The sequence below is a fragment of the Lygodium microphyllum genome, chromosome 21 (assembly GCF_053477565.2).
Source record: "Lygodium microphyllum isolate KBCC chromosome 21, Lygodium_microphyllum_v1.1.10, whole genome shotgun sequence".
Classification (NCBI taxonomy): Eukaryota; Viridiplantae; Streptophyta; class Polypodiopsida; order Schizaeales; family Lygodiaceae; genus Lygodium; species Lygodium microphyllum.
Window position 1 is genome coordinate 88,837,586 of NC_141155.1, and position 14,766 is coordinate 88,852,351.

Here is a 14,766-nt window from a genome sequence, read left to right on the forward strand (position 1 = left end):
AGAGACAAGAAATGGGAACTCCAACAGTCACAATGTGTGATCGGGCCTTCCTTTATTCAAACTGTCACTAAAAGGATAAAGAATAAAGTGACGGTGACGAGCGCCCGCCACCTGCAGTGTGCAGTGGCGGTGACTGTCAGTGTAGTAATACACGGGTGGCTAGGCGGAGGCGCCTTTACCCCCAACAACCTCCCACTTAAAGGCAAATCGGCCCTAGTGAGAAGTGAAAAGAAAAAAGAAAAAAGACAGTACAACATGAACACATGTACATCAGGATGAGAAAAGAAGTCATCTCATCCCACGCCCATCAACCTCCTGAGGAAGGCAAAGCGCTCTATAGAGAGGCTTTTCATGAGCAGATCTACAGGATTTTGGTCAATCGAGATCTTGACAAGGTCAACAGACTTATCCTCAATGACCCTATGTATGAAGTAATACCTCACCTCAATGTGTTTTGTCTTTGCATGGAAGACCAGATTCTTGGCTAACTAAATAGCACTCATAGAATCCGAATGTAGTGTAAGGATAGCATCAATGCCAAGGTTAGCAACCAAACGACCCAACCAAATGGCCTCCTTGCAAGCCTCAATTGGGTGCAACATACTCGGCCTCTGTAGTAGAAAGGACCGTGCATTTCTGCACCCTGGACATCCAAGAAACAGCACCTCCAATAGCATAGGTGAATACATAGCCGGAAGTGGACTTCCTACTATCTGCATGTCCTGCTTAATTAGAGTCAGTGTGCCCCACGACTCCTGTATCCTGGCTGCCATAGCATATGCACATATTTGCAGTGCCCTTCAAGCACCTCATGATACCCTTCACGGCATCCTAATGCTTCTTGCCAGGTGTAGCCATATAGAGTGCCACAACACCAACTACAAAGGCAATATTTGGACGAGTGTCTATCATGGCATACATAAGACTACCCACTGTGGATGCATAGGGAATCTTGGCCATCTTGGCCCTCTGCTCATCTGTCTGCGAACAATCAGCCTGTGATACCGACACATAAGAAGGCAATGGACAGCCAATAGGCTTTACGTCTTGCATGCGGAAGCGCTCAAGGACTTCATGAATGTACTCCCTCTGTGACAAGTAGAGGATTCCCTGATGCCTGTCGCATCTAATGCGCATAGCAAGTATGTGAGAAGCATGTCCTAGATCTTTCATCTCAAAGCTCTTCTTGAGCTGAGCCTTAAGAGCATCTAGCTCATCATGAGCTTTCCCTGCTATCACCATATCATCCACATAGAGTACCAAAATCAATAAAGAACCATCACGGGCTTTCTTCGTGTAAAGACATGGATCCATATCACTCCTGCTATAGCCCTGTGACTACATAAAGGCATCAAACTTATGATACCACTCCCTAGGTGCCTGTTTCAAGCCATAAAGACTTTTCTTCAATTTGCACACTAGGTGCTCCCTACCAGGTTCTGCAAAGCCCTTAGGCTACTCCATATAAATCTCATCATGCAAGTCCCCATGTAAGAAAGCCGTCTTGACATCCATCTGGTATAAATCCAAGTCAAGCTGAGCAACCAAAGCCAAGACTAAGCGCAGGGTGGTCATCTTAACCACAGGAGAAAAGACCTCATCAAAGTCCACACCATGCTCCTGCTTAAAACCCTTTGCTACCAATCTAGCCTTGTATGCCGGCTTGGGGTGTCCAGGGGTACTTTTCAGCTTGTACACCCACTTGCATGGCAAAGCCTTCTTACCCTGAGGCAAGGAAACCAGATCCCAAGTCTCATTCTTATGCAAGGAGTCTATCTCAGACTGCATAGCCCTCTCCCAGGAGTGACTGTCACCCCCGCGCATAGCCTCATCATAAGTGAAAGGCTCTTCTGCATCTGTAACCAAGACATAATGCATCAAGGGCTGAAATCTATCAGGTGGACGTCTGTTTCTAGCCAACCATCTCACGGTAGACTCTATTGCCTGCCCAGCTGCCTGTCCAACACCCTCACTATGAGCATCTGCTGCAGCTGTAGGCTGTCTAACTGGCTGGGTGGGAGCTCTCGGGTCCTGCTGAAATATGACCCTGCGGATCTCAACAACTCTCTCAGGCTGCCTAACATCTTGTCTTCATGGAAGACTACATCATGACTGTGGATGACTTTCCGCGCTTGCGGATCCCAGAGACGGTAACCCATCTCGCCTGCATCCCCATAACCAAGGAAAATGCATTTGATACTCTTAGGATCCAGCTTACTTCTCTTGTCCCTTGGCACATGGCAAAATGCCTCACATCCAAAGACATGGAGATGTGCATAAGAGGGAGGTTTTCCAGTCCATACCTCCTCTACAACCTGGAAATCCAACCACTAGAATGTAATCTGTTTATGATATACATAACTGTACTAACTGCCTTAGCCCAAAAGCTCTGTGGTAGGCATGTATGGCTAAGTATACTGTGTACATGCTCCTGGATGATTCTATTCATCTGCTCAGCCAAACCATTATAGGGGGGGTGTAGGGGGCAGTCAACTGATGCTTAATATCCCTCTCATCACATAACTGCTCAAAATCACATGAGACATACTCACCCTCATTATCTGTCCTTAGGCATTTTAGCCTATACCTAGACTGGTTCTCAATCAATGCAAGCCATCTCTGAAACACAGCCAAGATATCGGATTTCAGCTTAATGGGATAAGCCCAAACTTTCCATGAAAAATCATCTATGAAAGTAACAAAATACTTTGCACCACCCATAGACTAATAAGGCATGGGCCCACAAATATCCGAATGTACCAATGCCAAGGGCTCACTCATGCACTTGCATCACATTGTATGGTAAATTCTTTGGAGAAGTCCGGGCATACTAAGATAGGAGCAGAGGTAAGGATTTCCTTTAACTGGTTGAAGCTATTATCTGCAAGAGCATTCCAAAATAAAGCCTCCTTCTTCAACCTATCAATCAAAGGAGCTGCAAAAACCGCATAATGCTTGATGAATCGGCGATAGAATGAAGATAAACCAAGGAATCCTCTAAGAGAGGTAGTAGTAGTGGGTGTTGGCCAATCTTTTATACACTACACCTTCTTGGGATCAGCATGTATTCCTTTTTCACTAACAATATGTTCCAAGTATTCCACTTCAGTCTGCATGAAAGAACATTTCTTCTCCTTAGCAAAAAGCCTGTGATATCTCAATACATAAAAAACCCTCCTCATATGTGCCAAGTGATCCTGTAAATTCTTACTGTAGATCAAAATGCCATCAAAGAATACTAAGACAAACTGAAAGAGGAAAGGCTGTAAAATCTTATTCATCAGGCTCTGGAAGGTAGCTAGAGCATTTGTAAGCCCAAATGGCATCACTAAGAAATGATAGAGCCCTCGATCAGTCTTGAAAGCAGTCTTGACTTCATCACCCTCTCGCATGAGAATCTGATGATACCCTGACCTCAAATCAATCTTCATAAAGAATCGAATCCCCATTGAGCTCATCAAGAAAATAATCAATCGTGGGTATCGGATACATGTTCTTCACTGTGATCTTATTAAGATCCCTATAGTCAATGCACATTCTGAAAGATCCATCTTTCTTTTTGACTAACAGAACTAGAGTTGCATAAGGTAAAGAACTTGGTTCAATGAATCCCATCTCAAGAAGTTCCTTGATTTGCTTGGCTACTTCCTCTCGTTCACACTTAGATAATCTGTAAGGTGGCTTATTGATTGTCTTTGATTTGGGCTCCAAATCAATAGAGTGATCTACCACTCTCTTGGGAGGCAATGAAGTAGGCACCTCAAACAAATCCCTATACTCCTCAAGAAGAGCTGTCAAGGCTGGATGGTTTGCTGAATTATTGGGATGATCTTGCATCTCTTTATTCAAATGCAAAACAAATATTTGTGAGCACCTCTTATAGTCCCTTTTGAGTTGTTGAATCGTAATAAGCAAAAAATTTGATCTACTAGGAATTCCATGTAAATGGATGAGCTGTCCATTGAAGATAAACTCCATATACAACTATGAGAAATCCATAGTGATCCTGTCTAATGTCATCAATCAATCACAACCGAGTACGATGTCTATAGGCCCCATTTCCAAAGTAATCAGGTTTACTTTTGCTTCAAAATTTTCAGCTAGCTGTAAAGAAACTTGTGGGCATATTTGTGTGCTGATTTCTTCTTCACCATTGGCCACTTAAACTCTAATGGGCTGCGGCAAATCTGTGGGAATATAATTCAACTTGTCCATGATGGACTTATTCACAAAACTATGGGTACTGCCACTGTCTATCAGAATGAACACTGCCTTTCCATGAATGTTACCCCTTATATGGAGTGTATTAGGGCTCTTAGATCCTGTCCAAGCATCCATGGAAATAGAACAATTAGTGGCAACAAGTGTGTCATTACAAGTCCTGCATGGATCAAAAGGAAAGGAGTCAGTTGGATCATAGAAGTACTCTTGCCCAACTTCTTCCTCAAGATCTTCATTTTCAGCATTGAGTGCAATTGCAGTGGCTTCATCCATCTCATCTTCAAGATCCTCAAAGACTAACATACTTTGAAGCTTGGGTTTGACATTTTTATATACACACTTTGAGGCATGATCAGGTGTATACTTCTCCCCACACATAAAACGTAAGCCTTTCTCCTTTCTTTCTTTGTAAAGATCCATAGGAATGGACTTAGGATTCATGTCAGCCGAATTGGATTTAGGCTTGCTATCCCCTTGTTTGAAGTCAACTCTAGGACTGTTTGCTGTCCTAAAACTACTTTGAGGTCTAGAAGCATTGAATGGTGGATAAGTTGACACCCGTAAGCTCCCAATTGGCACATGATTGCTGCCATAAGTGTTACCAACTTGCCTCTGTTTAAAAACAGTCCTTGGCTATCCAAAACCAGACTGAAATGAAGATTCTCTTCTATATTTTCTTCCTTAGCGCTCTGCAAGCTCAATAGCCTTAAAGAGAGAAGTAGGGTTTTGTGCCATGACATCAGCTGATAAAGATGGCTCTAAACCATACATGTACTTGTGGAACTTAGCCTCATCACCAATGCTTTCTACATACATGGTTAGGTTGAGAAATTGATTGGTGTGCTCTCTTACATGTAGGCTTCTTTGTTCCAAACCATACCATCTCCATGCTAATTTCTCTTTTTCAAGAGGGGAAACCAATACTTCAGCCATAAGTGCCTTGAAAGCTTCCCAATTCTCTACAAGTATGTTTTTCTTTTTGATATATCTCCACCAAGTATGGGCAAATCCTTCCAAATGCAAAGAAGCAAAATGAATCTTCATGTCATTAGGTTTGGGGAATATGTCAAAGTAAGATTCCATCTTAGAGGTCCACTCCTCTAAATTAGATGGTGAAGATAATTGACTATTAAACTTGGCTAAAACAATCTTATCCTTTAGCTCTCTTTCATGGAATGGTTACTATCCCAAAATAGACTAATCATGAGTACCATGCATTGAACCCCCAAATTGAGATGGAAATCTCCCAATAGGTGGCTGAGAACCACTATGCAATCTTCCTGTTGGTAGACGACCCCTCGGAAGTTGAGTATTCAGCCCAAAAGCTTGAGAGTTAGCTCCATTCAAACTGCCCAAATAGTCATCATGCCTTTGCGAAGTCTCACCTACTTCATATTAGCTATTTGGGATGCCTCTTCGTCCAATAATCCCATGACCATGACCATTTTGGTTAGATGGCTGAAGTGGGACTGAAGGCTCGCTATTTGAATAGGCTTTCTCCTTAGCTTCTTTAGATCCCATTTGCATTTGCATCCATTGGGAGAATTGAGCCATAATTTGAGCATTAGATTCCACCAACTTGTCAATAGAAGCCTTTTTTTGAGTCATTTAATCTACTAACTTCTCAATGGAAGACTTCTTTTTATTAGTATACAAAACCATTTACTCCATTCTTGATAATAGGGCCTCGTGACGTTCTCTATGTCTTTGTTCATGTATGCACAAGGTATCATTGAGTATACTGATTTTCCCTTTTTGTTGAGGCTCTTTAGGGCTCTCTTGAGGTACATTATCCAACATGGAATCCCTGATTTGCTGAGCATAATAATCTTGGACCTTATTTTTACCCTTATGCCCTGCTATAGTAGTGCAGTCTTGCAGTACCCCTTGTCAGAAAAACAGCTATAACTTTTGCTAGGGAACTTCGATTTTAAATTTTTTTAGTTCAAATCTAAGACAAGAATGCCCTCTTCAAGATGAGCTTTAGTACGCTATAACAGATTTAGGACAGAAAATCCTGCAACTCAATCTCTGAGTCTGAATTGTCTAGGCCTGCACCTTGTTTTGACCTATAAATGCCCTATTTTGACCTTATAAGGTAAAATAGTAACCCCAAATGGTTACCAAACCCTATAGAAGGTTGAGTAAGACTTGTGGGTACCCTGTAGTACATGCACCTGTACTTCAGTAATGAAGGGTGTACTTGTAACAACCTGTAAATGCCATGTAGTGCCCTGTAAAATCCATGTTTAACCCTGTTTCGATCCTGAAGATACTTGAGCCTTTGGAAACTCTTCGATCTTCAATTCTCCACTTGTTGTACCTGTGTGAGGGATGAAATGGCATGACAGGCTCCCAACACGGGCTTTGAATCACCGAGAGATGGGCAAAGTTCCCCCCGGATCGGTTGGTTGCACCCCTTCGAGATCTTTAACAATGAGGGAGGGTCACCTCTCTTTTGTCCCACTATCTCCCCTAGCATCCACCTTTTTCCTTGGTGGGTATATCAACATGGAAATGGCATTCTATTCTAATCAACCAATATGAAATGCATTTTTGGAATATTCATTCAACCCTTTTCATGAGATGCAATTGAATGAAATCTGTAAAATTTGGATAGGGAAAGGGTCTTACCAATGCAATTCAGTGACTCACTGATTGCTTTAGTACTCACCCTTGTACAATATTTGAGCTTGGGTAAAAGAATTCAACCAAAACAAGTCAAGGTTATGCATCGAACTTGGCAAATGACACCTATGCTGAGGTTATGATTGAATCAATACTGAAATTCAATGGAATATGCTGAGATTAATGAGGAATAACACTAATCTTTGATCTACTGATCAATTCAGAGAATTAATTGATCAATAATCTCTCATCAACAAGTGGAAAAGCATTAGAAAGTGGATTATTGAGAGATTTTAGAGATTAAGTGAAAAAAATACATTGATTAAGCTTGAAGAAGATGATAGATGTAAGCTCCAATCAGCCCATTGATGGAAGAATTCTTCAAAATCTACCATAAATCCACCATGGAGTTTGAAATATCCACTAAATCAGTCCATATGAGCTCCAACATGCTCAAATCCGTGAAGAATCAACACCCCGAGCTTGCTTGAACACTTGAATACTAAAGATTCAAGCCTCTTGAAGAAAAGCCCCAAAATAAACCTTCAATATGAGCTCCAATGTCCTCCATGAGCTGAAATCTTTGCAATTTGTTGAAGAATCCTCACTGTGTTGATCCCACGGGCTGGATTGATGAAGAATCTTCAAGAAATTCATGAGAAATGAAAGCTTGGACTGAAGCTTTCATGGCTGCCCATGGACTATTCATGTAGGGTTTCAAGAGAGAGAAAGGATGAAGAATATAGCCCCATTTTGGAGTCTACACATTAGAGAGTTGAAGTAATCAATGCCAAAGACCATTGAGAAGCATCAGTGCTGAAGATTGCTGAGGATTAGTGAGAAATAGGCTGGAAAAAATCAGTGCAAATTTCGGGCTGCTGTCCTGCACACGTGGCTGATCCTCCAGTTAAGAAAATGGTATGCAACCTGTAGCATTTGATGCCTAGAAGGCCATTATGCAAGCCATTGTTGAAGGATAACAAGGATCAATGAATAAGAAGAAGATCTCAGTTGAAGAACTCCATGGAAGCTTGGCCAAAGCTTGGAGAAAGAGAAAATGAAAGCCTCTTTTGAAAAGAAACCATAGTTTAACCCCAAACTAAGCCCCGTTAACTCTCCTTTACCCTAGTTACCTCCAATTTTGCATGAAATTTGATGATGACCTGCCACTTTAGCCATCCTCTGCCATATCTGACCTTGGAGATCTCTAGATGTAGTCTCTTACTAACTGTAGATGGTCTGCAGCACTATCTTGTACAATACTTGTCTGAAATGTAGTCTCTTACTAACTGTAGATGGTCTGCAGTATTCCACTAGTCACTATCTTGTACAATACTTGTCTGAAATTGATTTTGATGGAAGAAAACAAGATTGAAAATAGAAGAAAAAATGGATCAAAGACCAATGCTCTGATACAACTTGTCAGAGAGAGAACTAGAGAGAGAGAAAGAGGAGAGAGAAGACTACAGAAGAGAGAGAAATACTGTAGGAAGAGAGAGAAATAGAGCAATGAGGAGAGAGAAAGACTAGAATTGGAGAGAGAAAGACAAGAAAGAAAGAGAAGCCACGGAAGCTATGAGCAAGATGGGAGAGAAGGAAAATAATTATATTAATGTGTCAAAAGATGTGAAAATTTACATGTCCTCTCCTTTTATACCAATGTCAGTGTGACATGGCATAATATCAATATTACTTTTTACACTAAATCCTTATTCCCAGCTTCTTACAATGAGGTAGTTTTTTAGCCTATGCAGGTTTCTAAAGAACCCACCGATTAGCCTATTTTTGATCTAGACATGAATGGTGCACTTGAGAGGGTAGAGATTGAGTAGTCCAAGTCTAGTATGCAGAAGACAAGTGAAAAAAATAACTTAAAAAAACATGAAAATGGAGGGCACACACTCTTACCTTTATGATTTTACCAGATTGGTTTGCTCTCAATACATTGTTCATTCTAGCATGAATAGAGAATGCGAGGGTTTCAACCATAAGTATTCTTTACCAATGTTGATATAAGTGTTAAAATGCAAGTCAAGATACATTAGTATGCATGTCACTATGTGTGTTGCTACATACCAATGGTTTTACCAACACACATATTGATGCATATTCTAATGCTTATTCCAATGAAAATAGAAATGGTGCAAAATTTAGCCCTGGTCTGGCCCATTGGAATCTAGATCATTAAACCCTTGATTTCCGGTAGTGTATGCCAACTTACATGGTCTATAGTAAGCCCCAAAAAGGAGCCCCTACAACCTGTTAGCTATGGCAAGTGTTGGGTGGCACTCCCGCTAAGTCCATTAGATAAAAAGTAGCATGATTGGTATGTTCTTGATGTTTTTATTACCCTTGAGAAAGAAATCATTCACCGTGAAGAATTGATTTTGTTTTCCTTCTTATTTCTTTTTTCTTGTCTCTTTCCCAAACTCTAGCACCACTTTTGTTCAAATATGATTAAATGTTATCAATGAAATATGGGGTTATCTCAAAGGTGCCCCTGTTCCTTCCTTTCCTCTCCCAATAGCATAGTTATGATTATGATGGCTAATTTCTCCTTCCCTTTCCCTTTGTCTACATCATCGATTTCCTTTGCTGAGTTAGTATTGGCTACTAAATATAAGGAAGTTGAAAGCAACACCTTGAGAAGCAACTATGGTACATGCATCGATTAAAGTTAGGCAAATGGAGCTCTCGTGAATGACATTGAAGCCCAAGCACAATTGTTGCCAACAATGCTCGATAGTTCAATCAAGGTGATTGATAGTTAGCTATTTTGACATGTAGACTATTTCAATCTATAATAAAGCCTAGTTGTATTTAGAAATGGCGTGCAATTTGTACTTTGTAATTAGCTACTTGATTGGCTGATTGTCCTACTTAATAATAAAACCCATTTCTATTTGGAAATGGGATGTAGTTTCTACTTTGCAATATTTTTTGATGGGCCTATCCTTATTTAGAAATGTAGAAATTTATTTTTCTCTCCTGTCACATATGTATATCCTTTGTCTTTTTTGAATCTGGTAAAGTAAATAAAGTTTGTTGATTTAGAAATTGTGGATGCAATTTTCTCTTCTCTTTCCATGTTAAGTTTACCTCAATTGGTTCGGAAGAGTATTCTTCACTTGCCATGGAGGATAGGGTAAGTTTGGGGTATTTTTCAATTCTAATAGAGTAAGGTGATGTATGCAAAACTCATGCAAAAATTCTTAGAGCTGTTCCACATGCAAGCTGATGACCTGCATGTGGAGGCTACACTAAGAGGTTTGATGTATACATTGAAATGTTGCTTGCAAACATTCTTAGAATGCTTCTACACATAGATTGATGAATTGTGTCGTGAACTAGGCATAACTAAAATACAATTGGTTACATGCAAGGCCTATAGCATATGGAGGTACCCTAAGAATGGTCTATCGCAGGTCTTTGTGGTAATTGTTGAATATGAGCGTAGTTCAGAGATACTATTAGGTAATAATATTCTTTCCTTAGCCTTGGTGTGACCTTCAAATTATTGACAACACATTTCCTTCATATTGCATCTATGGTAGCCCCGCAAATGTTGCGGTGATGTAGTTCTAAGCTCTAAGGGCTATGTCACACCCAACTCCTATGGGGAGGAGAATTGAGATAGACCTATAAAATAGAATGGTTGAATTGAAGGCCAATATGGGGAGTGGTGCTATGCTAAATTTCCAATACCCCCATTAGCCCTTTGAAAAAGGGAGTTAGTAGTGCTATACCCTATTGGATTGCAACCATAATGCTTTCTTTTCTCAAAACGTTTACTAAAAGCGATTAACGAATGGTGAGCCAAGATTGTAGCATTTATGTTGTAGCAGAATCGGTGGATTGTTCTTTGTAACTATACTGTTATCCAAACCTTGGTGCAAACCTAGGGTTTTGAACCTGTTCTCTTTTTCATTTTCCCTCCCCATGACCATGGCGTGATGTGACTCTAAGGGTAGTATTCAAATTTGATGTTTGATGGGTGGGACAATGGCCTTAGATGCCACCAAACCGACCCCTTTAAAAAAAAAAAAGGATACCATTTATAGCAGATTATTAGATACCCTTAGAGGGCCCTATACAGGTAGAGCTAAAAATCAACCAATCTGTCTCATCGAGAATTGAACTTAGCTTCTTACGCTACATGCACACAGATCCCTTAACAGCTGCTCTAAATGCTGCTGGGTGTGACCAACCCCTTTTACCAACATAAGAGAGTCACTTCAAGGGTCCCAAAGAAGAAGGAAGGTCTTTTCATTGATGAAGCCTTGTGGGCATTGCTACAGCCAACTAAAAAAATGGCAGTATCCGAAGGACTGCTGACTCTCAGGAGTGGTTCCCGGAAGAAGTCTCAGCACGAACGCCTCTTTTCGCCTTCTCTCCACACAAATATCAGTCATAACGACCTGGCTTTACGTCAGGGCCCTGTTCGCCACGCCTGCTCATCAGATTTCTGTTCCTTGTGTGGCATTTGCTTCTGATCTCCGTCGGATTGATGCTCCTCTTCTCCTATGAGCATGACCAAGCAGGGCTCTCCCCGGAAGCCAGTCGTGTCCATCAAACTGTTGGGCCACGCAGCGAAATCGCAGGACGTCGCCGTAGACGAAGACAAGCTCCTCCCTGGGGACATTGTGGTGCAGGTGGCTGTGGGTGATGTCACCCTCAATGCCCCCTTTGCAGGTGGTAAAGCAGGGCTCCAGCTGGAACTTAAGCGGCTCTACCATGTTGGGGAGAGACAAGCCTTGGTGAAGGTCAAGAGGCTTGGCAACACGGATGCAAGCCTGCGCGGCTCCATTGTCCAGCACGATGCCGGCATGCTCAAGAAGCATTATGCCCTAAGAGCTGTCAATGATGCCAATCACTTGGTTACATTTGTTGACTCCTCTGAAGCGGAGAGTCTCTCAATTCAAGGTTTGGGAACTGTTGTTCTGTCTCTTTCATATCTCTTTTGGAGAAATTTGCACCATTTCTTTTTTGAATTAACTGCATTCCACATGAGGCAACATAGGCTCAACAACCATGGAGGGGCCAATTTACCCCTATTTTCAAGGCATTCTGTTGTTGATACATCGGTGTGCTTATTGGAATTCAGCCCAACATCACTGTACCCTTCAGTGAACATTATAGTCTGGTAGAAAAAAAGCTATTCTCATCTGGTTTTGCTCACCGTTTACTGGCATCCCTTTGACATCCTTAACCTTTGTTCGATTACAAGGCTTGATAGGATTTTACTTGTAATGGTGGTATAAGCTTATGTTGAACAAGAACCCACCATCATTTCGATTCTGCTAAGTAAGGCAGTGGCCATAGCCAAAGTGCAACAATGTTCTGATGAAGTTTATCCTGAATATTGATCATTGAATCACAAAGAACACCTGATAATGCTTTATGACAAAACAGCTGTTTGGTCATTGGAGTGTTTGACTTCATCAATTTTAAACCTACATTTTCGTTGGGTGACGCGAAAATTCTGCACGTGAATTGTTATGATTTTATACCTAAGGCTGTCCGTTGGTAGTTTTGCGTATTTCAAGTAGTTGTATCATGAGTCAGAGATGTGCCCAGCAAATATCACTTTCTGTTACTTACATAGAACTGAAAATGCTAAAAGTAGAATATCTGCCAAGTGTTCATTCCAGATTGTAAAACTGTACACTGAATCCCTCTTGGATTTTGGAACAGAGGGGAGACTTGCTCTCCTAGTTTCTCAGCTTGCCAAAACTCAACTGCGAGATGGCTTTGTCTTGTATCCATGGGAAAAGAAAATGAAAGAGCAGGAGGCTTTGCCACAGCACTCCAATTCCATCTTCTCTTTGCTCATTGCTCCCGCTGATGGTGAGGGGCATTTAGGGTCCTCTAATAACTTAGAAGATACAATGTCCCGGGCAATGACCTGGCTTACAGCTGCTCAACAGTCAGGAGTTCCAATAGGTTTTCTGAATATTCAAACTGAACCACTTCTTACAAAGGTAGACCTTGAGATTCTACCCAGTTACGGTATATCATATAAAGATCCTCAGTGTTATTGTGGAGAGAATTTGGCATTTTCTCTTCGCATGAAGGCATATACTTGAAGTCTCAAGGTGTTTATGAATCTGTTCACACTATGCAGGTTTCTGGAGAAGAAGCATCCGCATCATCTGCAGGTACTGATTCGATGGGAATGAATGCTATTAGCAAGGGATTTTATGGTTATGAAGATTACCATGGAATTGACATTGGAGTCCTTAGAGCAGTGCGCTTGTGGTATTTCCCAGCTGTTTCAGAAGTGCCCATTGTTCTTAATTTGAAAAAGGGTGAAACAAAGTTAGGGCTTGGAATAAACCGTATGGATGAGGTATATCTTGAATGCTATGTGGCTTGTAAAGGAGTACACTTTGTCTCTCAGTTTGAATGATTTATGTAGTTTGTGACACTGTTTCCTATCCATCCAGGGCTTTTGTTATATCTCTTCTGTGGAAGATGGCAGTGTTGCTGCTCGATCTGCCCTGAAGATGATCCTTCTTGCAGCTCAGATGGCAGGTAAATATGTAGTGATATCTAGAATTGGAAATGAGAGGATCACACCGACTATGATCTCATCTTCAGGTTCCATCCACTGCTACGACACTGCTTCTATAAGCCAGAAGCTGTCATTGCTTAGGCTTTCTGGGCAGTCTGTCACTCTCCATGTGCTGGTGGGGGAAGGGACTGTGGAGCTTGCTTCTATTGCTGATGCCACAGGGGCAGAAATGTCGGCCACCTCTTCACATTGCTCCTCAATTTCCATCAGCAGGAATTCAAATGGCAGTAGCATAGAGAGCTTAAATCTGATCAGTAGCAGCAACAGACCAGTAATGCTCAGATTGGTGTCTGAGCCAGGTTCAGGGAGAAGCTCCAGTGCTTCAATTGCATTAGCAGGTCTGCATTCAAGTATGTCAGTGGAATCAAACTTTCCTGTTCAAAGATAACATGTTACAAAAACCACATTGTACTGATCCATTGTAAACAGGAGAGAGTTGTGGTAATGAGTGGTTTTCAGCTTTCTCATTATTCAGAGGAGAATGGATTGTCCATCCCATTGTAGTGATCAAGCATGAATACCCCAATGGCAGTTCAGGAGTGTATTCATCACATCTCAATATGTGCATGTTGGGTAATTGAATTGAGGGCAATGCTTCCAAGTAAGAGATGGTTCAAGCAGAAAAACAATAGCACAGAAGAAGGAACACAAAGACAGTTTTGTGTGTCTGAAGAGTTCTTTTATCAAAATCTTTCATGTGCCCCTGCAACAGTTATACCAGGACGACAAGTTAATTGTATAGACCCTAATTTGTGTACACCATCAACTGTACTCTGTAAATTTGGTGGTAGTAAGCATTCATAAGATTCAAGGCCCAATGGCATTGGGGATGGTTTTGACACACGTTTGGAATCTGTAAATGTTGTGGCCAAGCCTTAGGAACTCAAGACATAAGGTATTAAAGTTGCATGGTTTTCTGATCATAAATTGGGTGCTAGACGTAGGGGAGAAGCAAGAGGCCGGGTACATTTGGAAGGTTAAAATTTGTTCAAGATGTGGAAGGGCATGACCCTTGGGGCCAATAAGGCCCAAAATCATCACGTGATGGGGAGGGGAGAGTGTTGAAATGCATGGATCTAGAGCATGGCTATGGTGGATGGAACACAAAGACAATGTTTATGATGACATAAATTAGAGAGACCAACTATTACTAAAGTGAATTAGGTTTCAAGATGGAAGCTTGGATTCATAAACACAATTTTGAGTATGGCACTGACTATGAATGAATTGACAAAGTACAATAGTAATCCATCATTTAATGATAAGAAGGTACATCACTTTATAGGCTCATGATGGTTCCCTTTTTCTTCACTATGCTTATGGGATTCAAATATCTTGTATTT

The 14,766-nt window shown here is 41.2% G+C and overlaps 1 protein-coding gene across 2 annotated transcripts; it reads left to right on the forward strand.

Annotated features, from left to right (window-relative positions):
- The first annotated feature begins 11,124 nt into the window (after positions 1-11,124).
- On the forward strand, positions 11,125-14,264 carry LOC148018255 (uncharacterized). Of its 2 annotated transcripts, XM_087662059.1 has the most exons (5): positions 11,125-11,772; positions 12,544-12,830; positions 12,974-13,007; positions 13,119-13,198; positions 13,296-14,264. In XM_087662059.1, exons 1-5 carry the CDS (start codon positions 11,373-11,375, stop codon positions 13,809-13,811), a joined length of 1,317 nt encoding a protein of 438 aa, XP_087518185.1. In that variant the 5' UTR covers positions 11,125-11,372; the 3' UTR covers positions 13,812-14,264. The 2 variants fall into 2 exon arrangements, with proteins under 2 accessions (XP_087518185.1, XP_087518184.1); XM_087662058.1 differs by having other exon boundaries at positions 11,126-11,772; positions 12,974-13,198.
- Positions 14,265-14,766: the final 502 nt, after the last annotated feature.

Coding starts and splice junctions, on each gene's coding strand:
- LOC148018255 (XM_087662058.1), top strand. CDS start 11,373: ATGAGCATGACCAAGCAGGGCTCTCCCCGGAAGCCAGTCGTGTCCATC. Junction 11,773..12,543: donor GGAGAGTCTCTCAATTCAAG/GTTTGGGAACTG, acceptor ATTTTGGAACAG/AGGGGAGACTTGCTCTCCTA. Junction 13,199..13,295: donor GAATAAACCGTATGGATGAG/GTATATCTTGAA, acceptor CTATCCATCCAG/GGCTTTTGTTATATCTCTTC.